This window comes from Diadema setosum, chromosome 19, assembly GCF_964275005.1.
Source record: "Diadema setosum chromosome 19, eeDiaSeto1, whole genome shotgun sequence".
NCBI classification, from domain to species: Eukaryota; Metazoa; Echinodermata; class Echinoidea; order Diadematoida; family Diadematidae; genus Diadema; species Diadema setosum.
This window is the reverse complement of record NC_092703.1, coordinates 27,507,166-27,529,289: the sequence shown is the minus strand read 5'-3', so window position 1 is coordinate 27,529,289 and position 22,124 is coordinate 27,507,166. Positions and strand designations below refer to the sequence as shown.

At 37.4% G+C, this 22,124-nt stretch overlaps 1 protein-coding gene across 1 annotated transcript; it reads left to right on the top strand.

Moving 5' to 3' along the window:
• The first annotated feature begins 2,552 nt into the window (after nucleotides 1–2,552).
• LOC140242780 (chromaffin granule amine transporter-like) lies at nucleotides 2,553–20,509 on the top strand. The gene is made up of 15 exons (XM_072322539.1): nucleotides 2,553–2,628; nucleotides 5,689–5,901; nucleotides 6,752–7,115; nucleotides 9,715–9,773; nucleotides 10,050–10,133; nucleotides 11,661–11,756; nucleotides 13,625–13,714; nucleotides 13,911–14,015; nucleotides 14,908–15,003; nucleotides 15,631–15,709; nucleotides 16,657–16,708; nucleotides 17,239–17,302; nucleotides 17,706–17,825; nucleotides 19,126–19,171; nucleotides 20,267–20,509. Exons 2-15 carry the CDS (start codon nucleotides 5,763–5,765, stop codon nucleotides 20,436–20,438), a joined length of 1,566 nt encoding a protein of 521 aa, XP_072178640.1. The 5' UTR covers nucleotides 2,553–2,628; nucleotides 5,689–5,762; the 3' UTR covers nucleotides 20,439–20,509.
• Nucleotides 20,510–22,124: the final 1,615 nt, after the last annotated feature.

Sequence of the window (22,124 nt, the reverse complement as noted above, 5' to 3'; positions counted from 1 at the left end):
AATACAAGTCAGATTCATCAGAGTGCGATCCGATACAATTCGGTGGGCGGCCGGAAGCAACTTACTACTTCCGACTGAGTGACTGACGAGTGACTGAGTGTTTTTAGGTGTCCCTACAATATGTTAATATGTATCGCAGAGGGAATTAGCTTGTAGTTATGATAAGGAGGTAACATGGCGAAACTAATTCCTCCTTGGCTATGTACTCATTGTCTGCATTTTCATCTTTGGAAGAAGGGTCTTTCAGGAGCCGAAACTAGCCCTTTTGTTTATAACTTTGTTTATTTCTTATTCAGTGTTAATGATATTAACGGGTCTTTAATGTGGTTAAAAAAAATCACGCGCGTCCCTAAGCGGCGAGGAGTAATGACAGACAGTTCTTCAGGGCCTGCGTGGTCCAGTATAGACGTATTGTGTCGCGGAAAATCGGCTGTAACACAAAACGTGGCAAAAGGTGGCAGCCAAATCTGGTATCAGCTGAAAGCTAAGATATCAAGAAATGTGGATGGAATTAATTGAGTTGGAAATCCGTGGAAGTCTACACGTTTCTCTTGGATATAATGAAAACACGAATAATTAGCCTATTTTCCAAGTATATTTACCATAATAACATTCTCGAAATTTGCGCTTCTGTTATACAGTAAAATGAACTCTGGGGAACATGTGGGACCAATTAGGATATAGGTCGATACCTCAAGAACTACACGTTGAAATAACTTCTTTATTAAAGTGGTTACAATTTACTCTGAAACTCTGAATATGTTGTATTTTGCTACTTCAGGTAGGAAATACACCCCTGTAATGTACATAACTGAGTTAGATTTGTCTCTCAAGAGGGCATGTCAAAAATTAAAAAATACAAGTGCCAAAATGACTTTTGGTGCACTTTCGTATCTCCCTAGTCCACTATGTGCTGGAGCAAAGGGCGCCACAAAATTTTGTCCATTTGAAACAGGAATACAAAGCAGAGTGTAAAGGAAAACACTTTTTGATAGTGTTTTTACCCCAGGACTACCACTACCAATTGACAACAGCTTTTTTTTCTGAAACGAATAATTTTCTCGAGTAATATGAACCTGAAAAAAAAAAATGAATATTCCCTTTTGCTCCAGACCCTGGGGCAAAGCGATGCAGCCTCCCTTATAAGAGTTCTTGGTGCATGGGCACTGATTTAGGACAGCATAATTATATCTAGATAAAGGCCGTGTCACACCTTTCCCGGCAAGCCTTGCGTGCGACTTGCGAAAAACAATTTTCACTACCCGGTGGTCCCCGCAGATGACCCGCACATGACAGTACCCAGCACGCATCTCACCCGTAGTCGCCCGGAGGTGCGCACGCAAATCTTTTTACCCGCAACCATGTTTAGGCCCTGTCACACCTTTCCTGGCAATTAAGCTACACGGGCTTGTTGCGTGTAGGGATTTTCCAGCAATAACGGACAATTTCTGAGGGCGGACAAGGACTTGGGCGAGTCAGTGCATGTGTCTTACTTGTTGGACGCGTTGTATTTAAATTCAACTTGCGGGTATACTGTGTGAACTGTGTGCCAGGAGCGTGGGGGCTGACAACTCAGTGAAGGAATTCCTCTAAGGAATGGCAGAAGACCCACAGAATGTCATTATCTTGGCTGCATACGGGGACTGCGAAGTACCTGCGTGGGAGTTGCCTGCCAGGTGCTGCCGCTAAGGGCTTCCTACTGGCGCTCTACGTGGACCTCTCCGGGTATCCCCGCGACTCACCCGGAAAAAGTTTTTGTCATGTTCAAAACTTGGCTTCGGTTAAATCGGACTTGCGTACGCACCTCCGGGCAACTACAGGCGAGTTACGCCGCCGCGCTAGGTACTGTCTGGTGCGGACCAACTGCGGAAGGCTCCGGGTAGCAACTTTGTTTCCGCGCAAGTCAAGGCACAAAACTTCCCCAGATACGGCATGACAAGGCCTTGAGCATGCTTAAAACTTGTTCCGAGTGAGACGTGGGGGTTCGCTCGCAGAGGTACACACAGAACACCAGTAGGAGACCCTTACCGGCAGCACCTCGCAGGCAGCTCCAACGCAGGTACTTCTCAGTACCCGTAAGTCGCTCGTAACAGAAAACGGATCGGTTTCTCACGCAGGTCACACGGAATACACGCAAGTAGAAGGTAAGTAGCACGCGTCTAGCAGGTAAGAAACAAGTGCGTAACTCGCAAACATTCTTGTCCTGCGTGCTGGAAAATCCCTCCTCGCAACAAGCCCGCGTACAGTGGCGTAGCTTACCCGGAAAGGTGTGACACGGCCTTTAAATGGGAATGTTTCGTCTTACCTTGTGTTACTCCTTGTAGTGGGTTCTCTTGCTATTCATGGGTGAACTCGCACAATGAAAAGAAATTCTCTTTTTGTACATCTCTGTTGGACCGATACATCAAAATAAAGAAGAATGATGCTTGAAGTCTCGACGAGGCTGAAGTCCGTCGCGATTCAAAAGCTATGCATAAAGACATCGAATCCCCAAGAATGCTCAATCCCTCAACCTAGCCTCGCAATGTGCACCTTTCACCACGGCTATGTAAGTGAATAACAATTTATAACGCAACTCTGTCCCACGGAGACATTTTGCCGTCGTGAGCGGATAAAAAGAACGCAAAGGTAATGTACAAGAGTCATTGCAGGCTTGTTCTTCAGTGAGATTCTGAGCTAAGAAAGGGATTGTGGTATGTTTTTTTAAGTCGTTTCTCGAAGTATTTCGTTCTTTTTGTTGCTTTCTTTTGTCGAGACATATTTTTTTTTTTTCTGGGTCTCAGGTTTCAAAAGCATCGGATTCTTAACACAAAGGAGAATCAACTATAACGACAGCATCGCTTGTTGCTGCAAAATAGCTAAAGTCTTATCATTTGAAATAGATACTTTGTCAATTATTTTTGAATGAAAATTATAAGATTCCCTCCAGGAAACCTTACATGTAAAGTCAGGCTTCCATTTGAAATAAGACTTGACATGGGTGATTTATGGCCTTGTGTACATACCATATCATGCCTTTATGGTATTTATAGTTTACCGTATTCAATATTTTATTCCGCATGATGGCTGAAAGAACGGAACTCCGATTGTCAAGTTAATATGTCTACAAGAACTCACTTCCTTTTCTCTCAGCCCAAAGGCTCAAGTGAGCTATTAGGATCATTCATTCGACTGGCTATATATTCTCAACAACACGTATGTCAATTTTTTTCATATTTCTTTGTACATTCTGTTGAAAAAAAAAGTGAAAATAAAGTTTGAATTTGAATTTGAATTCGAATCATCCAGCGTCGTGCGTAAAAAATACGTTTTCCGCTTCTTAATCAAAAACCCAACGAGAGGATTTTCATCAAACACAAACTTGGCAGTTGGCATCCATAAAGAAAGAAAAAAAAAAGATCTCAATTCGTTGAAATGGTTGCCATTTTTCCTTTTTATATTAAGGGTAGATCCAGGGCCAGTCCGGGATCCCATTGGGGGCCAGTTTTTACATTTTGATTCCCTCTTTGAAAATGTATTGTTCAATTTTTTTTTTTCTGGACACTTGGCAGGAATTTTTTTCTTTATTTGTGCCTGGTTTCACTGAAACGGTCTAGGAAGTTTTTATGGTTTTGTATTACGTTCAATTTCAAATTTATGTCGTTTTTCCACAATGAAATAACATATAGATGTTAATATCACTTTTATCTCACCGTAAAGTCCGTGTGTAATGACAATCCTATAATCTGATGCATGTTGAACAAAAATCAACCCACGAAATCCAGCTAAGATCCCGTCAAATCAAAAAAAAAAAAAAAAAAAGGAAAGCTATACGTGTATTAACCACTTAACGGAGTACCTTTGAAGCTGCAAAGTTTGTGCTGTATTCCACGTGCACACATGTACGCGCATTGTGAAATATATTTGATGCAATGTAGTATGTGACCTGCGTCACAAAACCAACAAAAAGTCGCCAGGCATGGATTTCAAGTTAACGGCAGATTCTTAAAGAGCAGACTCTAACTTAGCTTCATATTATGTATGTATGTATGTATGTATGTATGTATATATATATATATATATATATATATATATATATATATATATATTTATATATACATTATGTATAATATGAACAAAAGTTATAGGTACAATCGTATCAAATAATGTGAGACATAAATGAAGAGTTTTTTCGCAAAAACCGATAAGTCCACATTTGCCAAATGGAGATATTTGCGATTAAAGGTCAAGAAAAATATAGAGAATAATAAGAAAATGTTTGCTTCTTTTGACCATAACTTCAAAAATGTACCTTTACATGTAGTGACCAATATATCATTTAAAAGGTATTCTTTTGTACTTTATGACAGAGACCGTACTTCAAAATCTTCAAAAATGGACTTATCGGTTTTTGCGAACAAACTCGTCATATTTACTGGTAAACATTTCACATGGCTCTCACTTTTGCATGCCAAATAACAAAATGCATAATAAAGTATCAGTATGGACATATGAGATGGCCCCAGTAAATTGATAACAACAGCCATGTACACACTATACAATATGTTAGTCTAGGAAAATAATGTTGTTGTTTCGTGTTTTTTTGTTTTTTTTAAGATGACACCTGGGTGTCTGTTGATCACCTTGAGGCAGAAACACGGGCGTACAATTATAGAAACACATTGGCTGGAGTCAATGCAAAACTCCGGACCGATCTAAATTTTGCTCCCCCCCCCCCCCCATAGTAACCTAAAATCTGTTATTCAATTAACAGTCATTAAGAGACAAAACATAACTTTGAGTTTTACCTAATTGTTCGCCATGAATTAGTTATTTTAAGATATTTAAGTTTTTAAGTTTTAATGGAAATGTATTTTTTTGGTTACAGCTCGTTATTCCGAAGGTTCGTTATTCCGAAGGCTCTTCAGTCCGAAGATTCTTTATTCCGAAGGTTCGTTTTTCCGAGTTTCATTTTCGGATGAACAAATCTTCGGAATAACGAACCTTCGGAATAAGGCCACAAATGTTCGGATTAACGAACCCTTTTTCATTTTCGGATTAACGAACCTCTAGGTATAGGGAATTTGGTGTTTCGGATTAACGAACCTTCGGAATATCGAACCTTCGGAATAACGAACAGCACCCATTTTTTTAAAGTGATAGTCTTGCCTATTTTGTGTCTTGCCTATGATATGTAAATTAATTTGTGTAATTTTATGTAGTTTTTATTTGCTTTGTATCGATGATGATGTATCATGTTATGTATACTTATTTTCATTGCACGGACTAACTGAAAAACAGCTGTGGCTGATGTTAGTACTGTGAATAAATAAAATGAATGAACTAAACAAATAAAAGATTTCGCATGACCAAAGTGCAAGTAGTTTACGTGAGTAGCGGTATTACAAAGGAGGAAAATGAAAAAAACAAAGTATTGGATCTGAAAATCTGTGAACATTATTATTCTTACTCCAGCTGATCATACCAGGTTGAAGTATCTTTGTGTGAAAATGCATAGATTGTGTAATATGGGTCTTTACAAGAATGAAAGACAGACATAGAAATAATATGCAAATGTGTATATGTATTCAAATGTATGGTATTCAATATCAAGATTGTCACTGGCTTGAAACATATTTCTTTTTGTCACATCACATTCCTCTATATTGCTTTTCTCTTTATATGTGGGTTTATGTGTGTGTGTTAAAGGCCAAGATCAAATATCTGAGCAGGGAATGAAGTGACAGAAGGAGGACATCTGGGCAGACGGGATCGGTGCTGCCATGGCTAGTCAACCTTCGGAGAGCACGGCGTCGGCCAGCGTCCCAGACCCAAACGGTGATGCGAAGAGACGCCGCTCCTTGGCCAGCATCGTAATCTTCGTCCTGCTCACCGACTCCCAGGTGTTGATGACGGTCGTCGGTAAGTTCACCATCTCTTCTGGGAGTATGGGAGGAGTGTGGTGTAGTGGTTAAGACCCCTGACTCTTAAAAACTGGGCTCATGGTTCTAATCCCACGATAGTATAGCATATCCTGAAATAAGCACTTTCACCTATACTGAGTCCTTATCCATCTGTTTTAATGGATAAATAACGATGTCGGCCAGCAATAATGACACGACCCTCTTCGAAACCCAATTCTACTTCTAAAGGTGATACCATGGGTAGACGATGCTTTAGACCACACGTGGTAGAGAAGATTTTCACAAGCTCCTACTAGATGTGATTTCATTGCGAATTGAATACTTTCAACATAAAAGTAATAATACAAATTATTTTTGTTTCCCTTTGCAGTAGACCATCGAACCTGAGAAAAGTTTATAGATTTATTTGCAGAACATTCATTATCAAAGATAATACACCCAATTTTGAGCAACTCGCCACAAATTCAGACAAACATATTTTGCCCTCCACCCATCAAGACTGCCGTATTCTCTAGTTGGATCCTTTTGATTTCTTTACAATATTTTCTTGGGGAGCTAGGATAAACTATGAGCACTATAAGTCTGTCAGCCTTCCAAAAACCAAAAGAGAATCCATTTACGCTTGGATCCATGCGTAATGATTAGTATCTTTAACTATTTTGCCTGGCCTTTTCCCTGGCTTTTGCCTTTGAAGACGAATGTAATATGATAAATACGTGTTCTTTTTATATCTTTTACAATACTTTGATTTCAATTGTGGCATAAAAGATTACGTTGAACGTAGTAACGGCTAGCAGACAAACAGAAGACACCACAAGCACGATGTGATTTTGTCTTAAACCGTATAGTTCCCCTGGTTCCAGAAGTTCTGAGAGATATCTGCCAAAAACGCGCTTCCCTCTTTCAAATGCGGGTGAATATCTCGGGCTGTCACCGGACGTTCCGTACATACGTTGACGACAAGGGGAATTCGACAAACTATGTCACAGACTTCAGCACCAACACGTGGTCGCACTCGATGACGTTCCTCGACGAGGTCGGGGAGGTTGGTAACGGTAGCTGCTTGAGCCTTCTCAGGGACATCTACGCTACTAAAAACAAAACACTGTCCAGCTGTGAAAACGCGATCAACAGGAACACGGGAATAATCCTCTCTGTCAAATTTCTGACCCGACTGGTACTTACCCTGCCATGCAGTTTGCTGATCGACAAGTAAGTACTCCAGGTGTCAGATCACTCATTAGGTTCCTATTCGATCCCTGGCTACTGTGGTTGTGTCCCCATGCTGGTAAGGCACAATCGGACTCTTTCCTCACAATCTAGTCCTCGGCAATTTATGTAACCATTTTGCAGCTTAAGATCTGCCTTTTCTACCCAAGTCAGACTTCACTGAAATCTGTGAACTGTTATGTTGAGGAGTTCTGAACGAATAAATTGACCTACTAAAGCCTGTCATTTTTTTTTATTCTTAATTATTCTAGAAAGTATGGAAATAGTAATGATCCCTGTGTGTACCAGAACAGTCAATCATCAAACAGAAAAATCTCGTAACCCATTACATTACTCAAAATGCTACAATCACATTTTTAACTTCTGTTCTTGAAGTACCACATGGGAATATTTGACCCAAACCTTTTTTTTTTTTTTTTTTTTTTTTTTGCATAGAATTTAAATAAATGGTTGTGACTGTTATAACTGATTTGTGGAATATAAAAATTCTTCAACTTAACCTTCGGAATAACGAACCTTCGGAATAACGAATTGTAACCCTTCAGACAGTGAACACCATTTCAACAGAGCACCGACGCCTTCTACCTTGGCCTGTCAATTTGCGGGAAAAGAGTCTATTGCTTTGAAAAGTCCTGAATGGCTCGTTCTGCATTATGATGGATACGATCTATAAAAGGACACCTCCAGATGATTTTCAGAATTTTATATTTGAACAACTATAAATCACTTATACTGAGTACAGAGTTTCAGAATTCATAGTGATTAGGATGAGGAATAAGAATGTTTTCAAAATTTTTAACAAATTGCAATGAACAAGGATGATGACATGGCAGCCTCACCATAAGAATGCATGAGTTGGGGCTCGAGGAAGCAGATAAAAAGAAGGCATGCATAGATTCTACACAGGTGAAATTGTTAAGCAAGCGGTATTGTAATGGAATTACACTGACATTTCTGAAATGTCCTATGTCATCTGAGGCTCCTATGTCATCAACACTGATCGGTGTAATTTGTTCAAGATTTTTCAGAGTATTGGTTTCTCTACTCAAGGACCACAATAAATTCCATAAATCTATACATGGAGCTGTCGACTTATGTACTACATGATGTGAAATTTTGAAAATCGTCCGGAATGCCCCTTTAAGCTGGCAAAGAGTTCTGCTCCTGTCTGGATTGCTTCAGACAGAACTACTCGAGCGTAAGGAATATCAGAATATCCCTTAACAAGCACAGGGAAATGGTCTCAGCTATTGCTCTTCTGGTCGTACTCTGATCTAGTTCGCTATAGTTATAGGGAGTTTCGAATGTCTTTGCCATTATGAATATAAACATAACTGAACATTTTTTTTAACATTATGATATTAATTTGGATATTACCTCGGACTGCACTGAATCATTCTTCTATTGATTTCTTTCAACAAGTTCAAGGTAAGCATTTCAAAACAAGAAGATTCCAAAGTTTTCAAGTTCTCATGAATTAATTTAAACTTCACAATTAACTGATAATGGATATCGTGTAGGTATCTCCGTCTTCGTGCGACGCATATATTTGTTTAACAAGTGGGTTATGATCTGGTAATCATTTTGTAACGATCGCAACGAAAGCTCTGAATGTCACTTCGTATCTCACATTGGAGAAAATTAGATGGACCTGTTTAAACCGTTCTGTACGGGAACCTGGTGCCCTGCGTAATAAGCCTATATGAGCATTTCAGAATTCAGTAGGGAACGGGCTAAATTTGCCAAATCTACACAAAATCAAAGAAAATATTTAACTGATTTCCCAGTAATATGAGAGACAAACAGGAGCTTTTTTTTCTAAAACTTGTGTCAAACTTAAAAATGAATACGAACTGTAAACTTTTCAAAAAAAAAATTAAATGGTAAATCGAACAGTTAAGAAAACAATCTTTATAAGTTTTTGTAAATGTTAAAGTCGACGCTGAAAATGTTATATTCACTATTTCATTTCTTATCTGAATGGTAATGGAACATTTTGATAATTGTTAATTTCGCATTTACAGGTTTGACGATTGACAACATCCAGAATGTTGATTTGTCATTTGTTAGAGAGTAGCAATTAAAAAACTTTTATCTTTTAATAACATTACTATTTGCTTTCCCTTAGGGATCAATAAATAGTAACAAATTCAGTAAGAGAATACAACACCAACCTATGGGAACGTGGTTTCTGTGACTTCATTTAGTCTAATCTAAATGAAGTAATAGTACAGTAATAACAAAAGTAATGATAATCATATTCAGATAGGACCATAACTCCTTATGCGCGTATATAAAAACATAAATCGTAAAAGAATAAATGTAACTATTAAATGATAAGTTCTAAACACAGATTTTGATTTTTCAAAATCTGTAATGGATTTTAGGGTTTAGGGGATATCGTTTTAAAATGATCATGATGATCGTGCCATTTTTCTAAAAGCTTCTGGTGTTACCTAACGTTTTGGATTTCACACTGATTTCAGAGAGGGGATTATTTTACTTTGAAGGTTAGATTACAACCAAGTTGATATTGCTTGATGATTTCTCAGAGATACTGTATTTTGATCTCACTACACAGAATCGGGCTATTTATTCCTTTTATAGTCTCCACTGCACTACTGATGTTATCATGTTTAGGTAAGTGTTGCTTGTATAATTATATCATTGTCTGTGTTGTACACATTACTTTTACTTTTGCAAATTATAAAACGTAATGAAGGAGTATCAATGTGTGGTCATTATGATAGTAACATGATGGAATATGAAATTTGATTCATACGCGTCATGTCAAAATCCTTCGACCCAATATTACCCGATTTATAGAAAAACAAGAAGATTATATCTCCACTCTCTCTTTCCTCTTGTTTTAAAGATTCTTTTTTAATTCAATGTTATGATATTAATTCGATTCAGGATTTGCGTTTGCCCACAACATGCCCTTCCTTTTCCTGGCTCGTTTTCTGCATGGCGTTGGTGGAATCGGTGTTGAAGTCGCGGGTAATTCATCGTGTGTTTTTTTTTCCTTATTTCTTTTTTTTTTTATATTCTGTACTGTTATCAGGTTATATTTTTCTTTCAAGTCAACAGCTGATTCCCGTTATCACATGACATAATTACTTAATTACACAGGTTCAAAATTTTCTAACTTGATGCACTTTACATTTTGAATTGCTGGCACTTGGACAAATCTGACCATGTAAAACGGATTTGATAGTAAAAGAAATTGATAGTTTAAAATGTCAGCAATGCACAGATGATCACAGGGTATTAGTATATGAATAATGAATGATACATATCACACTGGTTGTGATACGTACACACACAGTCATTCACTAAAACGATATTTGACAGTAAATACCATGATCGAATTCAGTATAAATGACAGAGTGGCTCACGTCTCTACAGTCTTTCTTAGACCTCTCTTTTCTGATAATGATTTTTAACAAACACTTTCATAGAGGTTATAGCAGTTGCTAATGTTTTCCTCCGCTTTGCTCATAAGAGCATAAGTGCTCATAAGAAATGCATACTATGTACACATTTCTTATGAGCACGACGAATCGTTAGACTGGAGTTATTGGCAATACTGCCTTTTCGATCATTTTGAATGATGTTCCTATAGAAATTTTGAAAAATTACACAAGACTTCTTGAAATACAAATAATAAATTCATGTAAAATAGTAAGACATGAAAAAGTAAAGTTCTTTTCTGTTTTACATTGACTCGTCTTTTCAGTTCCAAGATAATATACTTATGAGCTAATTACCTGAAGAAGTTGAGCATCAGTGCTAATTCATAAAAATACTGCTGGAGGATTTAAACGTTATTAAATGGACAATCTTAGAACGTGAAAGATGTCTTTTATGAATTGATACTCATAGTATGCAATTGTCCTGAAAAGACAGCATCTAAAGCCTTGTAAATCAGTTACTTACAGTTTTAGTTAAACTGTAATTAGGTTTGAAATTAATTTATGCCTTAAAGGGATAGTTTAGTATTGGTGGACAGGAGAATTTGGCTTTTAATTTCTTTTCGAGATACAGGAAACCACTTATGAAATAGTACAGAGGATACCATTCTACGAGGAATTCAAAGTTTATTTGATGAAAATCGGTATTGGTATGGCTGAGGTACCCAAAAACAAAGTAAAACAAAGCGATCGTAATAAAAGCTTGGTTCCACCTTTTATTAGGATCGCTCTTTTTTGATATCTCAGCCATTTCAAAACCAAATCTAATCAAATGAACGCTGGATTTCTCTTTAAATTACATGCTCTTTCATATTTCATAACATTTTTTCATTATCTCACCAAAAAATGTTAAAAAATCTGAAGTTAGGTCTCAACCGAAACTGTACAATCCCTTTAAAGAAGGAAGAGTGCCGATGACAGAGAAACAGAAATAACTTCAAGGGCAAACATGCATTAACTGTATTTTTCTTCAACATTCAAGGTCTATTTTGATGTTTACAGGAACATTTGGATATTCTGATTAATGTTGCTTCATTCACCCCATATTTTGCAGGAATTGCATATCTTTCGCTTCTATACGACCACGACAAAGACGCAAAAGGATTGGTGTTTGGCATACTCACAAGCTGTTTCGCCGGGGGTAATCTAAGTGAGTGTCTGGCTTACGTAACTGGCCATTTCAGTGTTTAGAGTGAATCGAAATAGAGTTTAATCGGGCAACATGCAGCGTGCAAGATCGCGCCAGGATCCTTGTCTATTTTTAACAGTGTACCAAGAAATTTATCAATTCTGTATTATCTAATTAGAGGTTATCAATGGTAGAGTTAAAGTAAATCTACATTTTCTACGAGTAGTTTGGAAATGCGCCAGATAAGTTTTCCTTATGTTTAAAGAAAGTTGTATTACATTTGAACCATAACAAAACATTTCTCAATCCTGAATTCATAATATTGATTATTTAAAATTTCATCACAATGCAGAACGATGGTGTAATTTGCGAATAAGATACACAACAAAATTGAAGAAGAGTTCATAAAAAATGATCCTAGAACAGCGCCCTGACTGCCTGTGGATCTGCGCTATCTATAAGGGACATTACAGGTTTGACATCATAAATAGAAACGTATTGTTAATTGTTGAATTGAGAGCTAGCTTTTGATCTATGACCAAGCAACGTCCCGTATCCCTTGCTTATAAATTCTATGGAGAAGCGTTACGGTCCGGTCTGTAAGCTTTAAAGGTCCAGTTTACCTTTGGGAACAGTGATTTGAAAAAATTCAAGATACTATATTTAATGCGTATGTGTAGGTCTGTTATGACACAAAACATCCTATCATATAAAATTGTTGTGATAAGGCCTAAAACATAAGGAGATATCTGTATTATTTTTTCTCAATAAACCGTAACTGTAGACGGTTTAGTCTGGAAACATTTTTATTATAACTATTGTTCACATTTTGTATATTTAACGATACTCAACATCGATTGTACGGATTCAAATTTTTACAGTGGTTGTTTCTATCCCTAGCTCACATTTTAGAACTATATTAAAGTACTAAAGCTGAGTTTTTGTTTCATCTGCAAATGGTAAACTATGCCTTTAAGGTCCATAACTTAAGCAATAAGTTTCTATATGGTCATGATGGTGTAGCAGTTAGTTATAGCAAAATCGTCAGAGACTGTTTTCCCTGAAGCTTAATTGATCTGCTTTGACAATTTTATTAAATGACAAAAACAGAATTCAATCTTTTTAAACAATTTTTCCAATATTTTTGATACGTCGAAAGAGAAATATAACGATTATTTGTAACTTGGGTAGGATCATTTTGTTCTAAATTAGAATTATCATCGCTAATTGTGATAAATCAGGACAACTTCCAGTGGAAAGAGATATATTAAAGAGTTCTTGACAAGCAAAACTACTTTATGAATTATCTACTTTAAAAGTTCAGTGCTAAAGCCATCATTTCCTGTGAACTTTTTAGATTGTAAAGTTTTTACTATTTAAAAATGCCATATTATTCTGTTGGGATGAACCACATTGTATTTGGATTGGGTTGAAGAGATATTGTGTAAAAAAAAGTTTGTTATCATAACGTTGTTTGAAAGCTAATTCAGGACCAATGGTTGGGAAAAAAAGTAAACGTTTCAGCGATTTTGGCTGGGTTACTAATATCTTCCCATTAATATTATGCTTTCCAAGTTGTTCATGTTTTTTTTTTACGTTCTAAACACGTTCCCCTCTGTAGATTAGAATTTAGCGTTTTCTAATGTTCTGTAGAACAAAAATAATTTTGTATTGTTCGAATTCCACCATTGAAATTAGTGCGATACTAATTTTATTTGTTTAAATTCTCTCTAGATAGTTTAAGTATGTAATTTATGAAATTAAATGAGGAATGATCAAAGAGCTACTAGCTACTAGAGCTACTAGATGGAGACGGGTGGTTAGTTATTTTGTACAGACTGTTGCTATAACTTCATATGTTATCGATTTATCAATATTCTCCCGTATAGTCGGTCCACCTTTTGGTTCGATACTGTATGACTTTGCCGGCCAAGCTTCACCTTTTCTCATTCTTGCTGGGATCACCCTACTTATCTTAGGTAAGTTTTCACTTTCCCATGACTCGTTGATAATGTGCAATCATTCAATTTGGAAACTGGTTCTATCCCGAAAACCGGGAAGAAACAGGACCGTGATCGACGGAACTATGATTGATTTCAAATAATGGTTATGACTTTAAAATAGGCAAATTGATGAAAGGTAAGTTTCACGAAGAGCAACTTTTCATCTTTGCAGCCATTTTCCCACTCGTCATTCCTCGAGACGTTGCATTGGGCTCCAAACGAGAGAAGCATTCTGCACTTCACATCGCCAGAAATCCATACACACTTCTAGTGTCAGGTAATAAGCTCTCCCTTGACTCCCTTGAAAAATGGCCTCACATTTGTTCTTAGCCCCAAGGGGACCACCTCCTAATCCTCCTAAAACAAACTTACAAAAATCGTATTTACTGATGTATTTAACCCGAACATTTGTCGTTTTATAGAAGATTTTTTTTTTTTTTTTTGGTTGTACGATTCTTTGTTCTTTGCAATTGGGGGCCTCCAAGTGAGGAATGGCTTCCCATTTGTGCAATGTTAGTTTGTATTCTATTTCCCTAAAGAAAAAAATACCCAGCAAAGATTGGTGCCAATTTCAAGTGATCATGCGTTTTTAAGAAGGAGATGAAAATATGGAAATTTAATCCCAGGTCCACCCCTGGATCTGCAGTATCATGCAATCATGAAAGTGCAGTCGCCAATCTATAGAGAATCTTCACACGAGACCGACATCCATGAGTCATACAGCCCACGAGTTCGACATTTCAAAAAGGGTCCACGAGTCACACGGCCCACGAGTCATACAGGCCATGAGCTCGATACTTTAGGCGAAAAGGCCAATGAGTCTGACAGTGTGCAAACAACTCCCACGAGTCTGATACTAGGCAAATAAGGCCAATAAGTCCGATACAATGCTCACGAGCTCAATGCTGGGCCGAAAAGGCCAATGAGAACATAAAGGCCCGTGATATAATGAGTGTCGAACTCGTGGGCCTTGTTTTTCTAGTGTTGGACTCATGAGCCTTACAATTTGGTGAAAATTCGCCATGGTGTTTAACAATAATAAAAAAAAAGATAAATGTAAAGAGATAATATTCCATCACATGACCTGATTGTGTATCTTTTTTTTTTCTTCTTATTTTTTTTTCTGTTCCTTCAAATTGGACTCTGTTCGTAACCACGAGCTTGCGCAGGCGCAAATATTGTTGTGCTTGTTGGGGAGTCTGCGGTGGCGGCTACTTTACCAATCTACTTGCGAACAGAACTTGATGTGCCAGAGTGGAAAGTCGGTAGGTAATGCTGTGACAATAAGACGTCATGGGTGTACATCATGAGCATCATGAACACTTAAAGTATATGCACATACGTCCTCGTTCATACCCCATACGTGTACCAACGAGAGAAAAGTTTTGGTGCTATAAGGACTGTTTGGCACTATAAATACGTTTGGGTAATTATGGAGCTGCGCGTTGGCAATAATTGAATTCGCTCCGGCGAATCAACCAACCAGAATCAAGGATTCATCGAATAAAACAGATTGTTATAACATTATGTATTATTTCATCACAGCAAAGTGTGTCTCTGTTTCCATGTATTTAGGGCTTTCAAGTGCGTCAAGGGAATCTATCATTCCTTGTCTTGGGCAAAATATGCCGATAAAAATCCTCGACGGTACTCAAGACTGCTTTTGGAAAACTTCTAATGAACATTAAATTGTTGTACTGCCTGTCATTGAGAATGGTCATAGAGATGTTAAATAGTACTAGTATAAGCATATTTAACCACAATCACATTTGTGTATTTTCTAACACACATTGCTGTGAGTGTATGTACGTAAGCCATTGTGCGCGCTCGCGTGTGCATACAATAATTGTAATAAATAATGCATTTTTGTTTTTCTTGCACTTTTTAATCAGGTATAGCATTCATGCCGGCCAGTATCTGCAATCTCATATGCGGCCCTCTCGTTGGGTTCTTCAGCAGAAAACGCAAAAGGTTTTGTATCAAGCCAACGTTTAAGCATTCATAACCGCAGTTCCTTTAGACTAACAATTAATTTTATTGAGTGCATTTTATGCGTTTATTTTCATGGAATAATATATCAGCAATCACAATATCAATCAGCAATGAAGAAGGAATGTGAAAATTACCCGACATGACCTTTTTGATTGCCTTGACTGAAAGCTTTAATAATGAATTATAATGATTACTGATGGTTTTTCGTTGTTATTTAAAAACATGCGGGATTCATAGGAATGATTTTTCTAGATGTACAAGTGTCATATGTATATCATTATCAGAACATGTTTTCATTATGAAATTCTTTACTCTAAGTTACATTACATCGTGATTTGGTTATACAACTTCCCTGATTTTAGATAAGGCGGAATGAAAAATTGATAAATGAATACATTTATTTCAAATGGCTAATTTTACCCACCTTCTTGATAAACCCACTGTTACACAGTAACAACATGGTAAGACAATAATTATGTGTAAATCAACAACTTTATGAAAAGTGGAGAAGAGCTGGAAATACTAGGGAACTTTCATTTTTAAAAACATCGAAAAAATGTAGTTGTATTTCAGATAGAGGCACCAATAAAAAAAAAAAAGAATAGCAATGATAATGCATTATTCATAATGAGCTATTAGAGTGAGGGCCTATAGAAGTCCTCAACTCTTTTATGAACTGAATTGCAAGGACTGTTTATAGACAATTATTGCAGTGTATGGGTTGCAACGTGAGTTTTGAGGAATTTCATAATATAATTTATTATTTAAAATTTTCGAATCTATGAGAGTATTGTCTCTGATTGAGCCAGCATACAAACTTTACAATGATACTTAGCTAGGAATGCTTGATTAAAATATGTAGGGCCTATCGATATTCTATTTGAATGGTTCATTACATTTCTATCGATTTTCTTTTTTTTTTTCAGATGGTTCGTAATCATGATTGGGATGTTACTAATGGCGGCAAGTGTCTTCACGGTATGATTTATTAAAACAAAAACTGAGCGTAGTTGAAAGAGTTTCCCAAACAGTGTTCTTACTAAAATTAATTGAACTAGTACATCATCGTTATCACTTTTATAACGATGATAATAAACATTCACGTCCACACGAATTCAAGATTTGTTTGAAAGCTTGTAAATCTTAAGATTCACTAAATGCAGAGAAATGATTCGAAGACTATGAAAAAGGACAAAACTAACTCTTTTTGGTGTTCCTGTGAAGAGCCCACGTGCTTTCTGTGCTTGCCTGGAGGTTTAATCAAAGTTATTCCAAGATTCTCCGGTGATGTTTGAAAGTTTGACGAGACCTTCATGATGATAAGGGTATCACTGAATTACATGCATGGCCACTTCAGAATATGAATATTATATATATATATATATATATATAATATATGATATATACCCATATGAATGTACTTCTGCATTTCAGATGTAGGAGTAAAGTATATCGAAGGAATTGCAGTTCCTAAACATTTTCAACTTCTTGGTTCTTCTCACTACCAGATTCCATTCGGCCAGAATGTCATTCATCTTATTCCATCCATGACCGTACTTGGGGCAGGGACTGGTGAGTTTTGCACACACACTTCCCCCATCTTTACAGTTAATTAGCCCATTCAATTCAGAAGGGACAACGTGATATACATGAGACTATGAAAACATTTTCCTACCATGTACAACAGGAGCATCCCCAGACAAAATGGTAAAGCTATCAAAATAATAGCCAGTTATTCTTCTTTTTTATAGTCTTCATATATTTTGAAAGACAAGAAAATAATACGATGCAAAGTACGTGCGTATACATGATATTATTAAGCACAAATATTTGATATCATATAGGCGCCTAGGTGTTAATGTAAGTTCATTGATTCCTTTACAGCCATTATTACATGCACTTCACTTTAACTTGCCATAATTGCAGGATGTACTTTTAGCAATGTTTGCTGCTTTATCTGTTTATACATTTTTAGCTATTACAGACACGACGACGGCTTTGGTGGTTTTTCAAATCGTAGAGGTCTGGTACGATGGCGCCCACAGCGGCGGTTCGGCTATCTATTCCTTTCAGTTTTGCATCGGTTTCATGATAGGTAGGTGAATATTGCGCCAAGTGATATTGTCACCTTCCATCACGTATGTACCGTAAAATGTAATGCTATTTAGTTTCAGCAGTCTGTAACTGACCAGTAAATCCAGCTAAAAATCTTCAATAGAACAAGACAGACATCACTGAGATTCAGATTCAGCATCGTCGAAATAGGGTAAAATCATTTAAGAATAATACATACATGTGAAGACGACAAAGCAACGTTTGGCCCACCTTTGCCATTGACATCCAGCCGAACTATGAGTAAAGTTTCGCAAAAAATTGAGGCTACCTGTGGTACTTTTGGCGAGTGGACTTGGATATGAAACGATGGCGGATATAAAAACGTACTGTACCGTATGTCCCAGAAAAAAAATTACAACGGGACCCTCCGCAATGATATCTATAAGAATAGTGAATCAATCCCAATACAAATTCAGGGTATGAAACTATAACTCATTGCCCACATCTACAGAAAACCCCATTCGATTTGCTTCAGTGGTCAAAGAGAAATGAAGAATTTTGTAGAGGATGTCAAGAATCTCTTCCCTCCAAGTTCTGTCTATTGTATTCACACACAAAAGCATCGAAGTGCTATACTTGGAAGAATCAGACTCATGACATGCTTTATAACATTTCACATTTCTCTGTGACCGCTAAACCAAATTGAGTGGGGTTTTCTGCAAAATAGAGCTAAGATGTTATATTTTAAGACCCTGAAGTAGCATCTAGACAGTTTAATCATATTGGGTGTTATCAATGCAAAAATTTGGTTGTATTTTTTTTTTTTGAGACATACTGTAGATCGGACAGAATAAAAGAAAAAAAAAACTAAAAAAAAAGACAGACAGCCCCAGAAAACTCATCATTGTTGGAGCATTGCGTTGTAATGGATACGTCTCCCTGGGTTCGAATCCTGCTAGCATCCGTAAAAGTAAAACGTCAGTCTGAACGTGGTGTAAAACCTGCCATGATAAAAAGCTGCCCTCTCGCTGTGGACTTAACAGTACATAAAATGAGTGCCTGGCATCACCGCGATGGGTCAATAGTGCTGATACTAATAGGAGGGTCCTCGCATTGTTGTAGGACGATACCATAACAAGAACATTTCCCGCTACTAAGGTTTCCCGAGTAAACTTTATAAAAAAAGCCTAGCTGCCTGAAAATTAGAATATTGGCAAGGAGTGAATAGAGAGTATCAAGAAGGAATTGATTTGAATGTAACCCATTTCTTACGATCCTATGCGCATGTTTATTCTCTAACGTAGCCTACATACCTATTCTTCCTCTTGATTTGTTTACAGGGTCGCTGTTGTCCGGGGGATTAGTGAGAATAATAGGATTTCAGTGGTAAGACCTCCATGTTCTTGTTTTGTGAAAGCGGGGTGGTAAGTCGAACCATGAATTATGTCTTATGAAATATTGTACGAATAAAGTGACACCAGATCGCTATAAACTTCATGAGATTAAAAGATTATGGTCATTTTGAGGGGATGCGATGCACATTGTACTGTGGGGATGTAAACAAGTACTGCGGACAGGAAAAGAATTAACACAAGCTATGCTTACAGTACATGATTTTCCAAAAGGGTATTAATCAGCAAAAGTGGAAATATTGTGAAAAATACAAAACCTATAAACAATGTAATTATATCGGGTGCAAAATTCATGCCGGCTTAGGGCGGAGCTGTGAGATCATGACGTTCACGTCGTGAGCACTCAATACTGGCGTACTGAAAATTGAAATGGGTTATTAGGTCTATAACTGGGTGGACGCAATGAGTTGACTGCAGCCATTTAGCAACGCTGGACAACGTGAACGGCGTTCCCGTCTACACAATCGAAAAGTCCCTAGTAACGCATCGATTAAATAATCTATTTCGTCCATGTTTTTTTTTTCTTCTTCTTTTTTTTTGGAGGGGGGGGGGCATTTGTTAATTGAAAGTAGTGTTAGATGATTAGAAAAAGTGAAACTTATCACATGGCTATCGGTTTCTTTCTGAAAAGTATTCATATTGTACTCTATCTACAGGTTGAGTTGTTAATACACGTGAGGTTGGGTGACATGGGAAAAGCCTGGCGATAGTATGCACTGGAAGTGAAATGCTAATGATGTGCTATATAGTGCTATACCGTCACCCCTCTCCTCCCGACATTCACATTGCGTTAACGCACACTGTGCCTTTGTTTGCTTCACGTTCCCACCCAAATATTTCCGTGTTCGCGATCCAGCTTGATTTTTAATCGCTTTGGATACTCAAACGTCAAAAAATCAGGGAACTGCGTCGTCACAGTTTTATTTCAACCCGTGTACAATTAACTGACGATAACAACCTGGTTGTGGACTATTACTTCATATACAGTAAAATAATGTTTTAAGCGTACGATGCTGCCGACAACACATAACTGTATTGCGATTTTTTTCTGTCTTTTTCCCGCCAACAGGACAATGTGGACTATTGCCATAGCAATCGTTGTATACTCTCCCTTTTCTGCTTTACTGAGTAGGATCCCCGAGACAGAAACTCAACTGATCGAAACTGAAGATCAGCAAGTCCTCCTTCCACAACCAGAGATCTCCACAGTCGAGGTGCACCAGCAGCCAAAGACGAAATAATGACTCTATTCTGCTTTCTTAGTTATAACAAGGAGGTGTATGATACCTCCTTGGTTATAGGTTACCATGGACCCTACGTAGGGTCCATGGTTGTACCAACTTTCTTCTTTTTCTCTCTTTTTTTTTAGCTTATCTGAGGCAAAGGCTCAAGTGAACAATTGCGATCATTCATAGTCCGGCGTCCACCATGCGTTGGCAAGGCTTTAAAATGACGAATATTCACCAAACTTGGGAGGTAGCAATGGTAGGATATATGACTGCAATTTAATCAAATGGGAACCACGTCACATGGGGACCCGAAGTCAGGAATCTTTATAAAATATTCCGATCTAGAACCAGAAGTGATAGAGCTACGCAGCAGTTAGTGCTATGAGTAAGTATACTGATGACTGTAGTTTCAAAATTGTTCGTGGTGGATCCATTGCTACCCCAAATTGGGGACCAAATTGGGGCTCAATTTTCACATTATCATCATCTTCTTGAAAAACGCAAAGTCAAAATGTTCACAGAACTCGTCAGGTATTATCCCTAGTTATTATAGCAAAAATGAATATGCGCTATTTCCTTCCTTGCGGAGCACCAGGGACCAAGAAACCCCCAAAGAGAGTGTATTAAGAAAGAAACCAGGAATTATAGCGCCAAACTGCAATGAGCAAGTACTTTGTGAGCGCGGGGGGAGGGGTAGGACTTAGTTTTGTTTCCAGACTCTTCGCCAGCTGTATAGTCCCTTCTACAAAATGCGCCCTATGCGGCGACAAAGTCCCTTCCTCTGCCGAAGACAAAGACTAACCAGCTCACCCTGCTACGTATTTCGTCCTATACAAAGAAACAACAACAGGCCTACAGGAAGATTGTCTGGAAGCCACAATATGGATTGGTGTGAACTAAAGTATATTGATCATGTTTATATTCTCACCTGATTAAAAATGTATGGCTTTAAAGTGATGGTACAGTATTGGTGGAGATGAGAATTGGGCTTTTAACCTTTTGCGTGATACAAAGAAAACACTTATGATATAGTACAGAGCATACCATTTTAAGAGGAATTCAAAGTTTATTTGATGAAAATCGGGTTTGGAATGACTGAAACATCCAAAAACAAAGTAAAACAAAGCGATCGCAAAAAAAGTGTGGGTCCCACACTTTATTATAATCACTCTTTTTCGGATAGCTCAGCCATTTCAAAAACAATTTTCATCAAATAAACGTTGAATTCCTCATAGAATTACATGCTCTTTCATATTTCATATTAAAGAGGTTTCTCATTATCTTACCAAAAAATGTTAGAAACATGAATTTAGGTCTCAAACAAAACTGTACGATCCCTTTAAGTTTGTCACAAAACTCGGCAAAATGTTATCGCTGGGTGATAAAATACATTATTCACAATAATTGAGCACCATGTCCCTCATGGGAAGTCCTTCGAGAAATCCTTCGAGTAATAAATACCATATGCATTAACATAGTGAGTATGGTTTCAAGTTTGCTAATGTCATATCCAAGGTGGCCCAATTTAGGAAGGACCAAGTTATTGGGCCACTATATACATTCTGGTCTTCTTTTTCAACTATGTGTCATCATACGTGTGACAAAATGGACCCTAGCTATATGTCTCCCTGTAGTGGCCTCTAAAAGCTCCTGGTACAGATTTACTTATAGGACGCATAGTAGCACGCGTTTATAAGA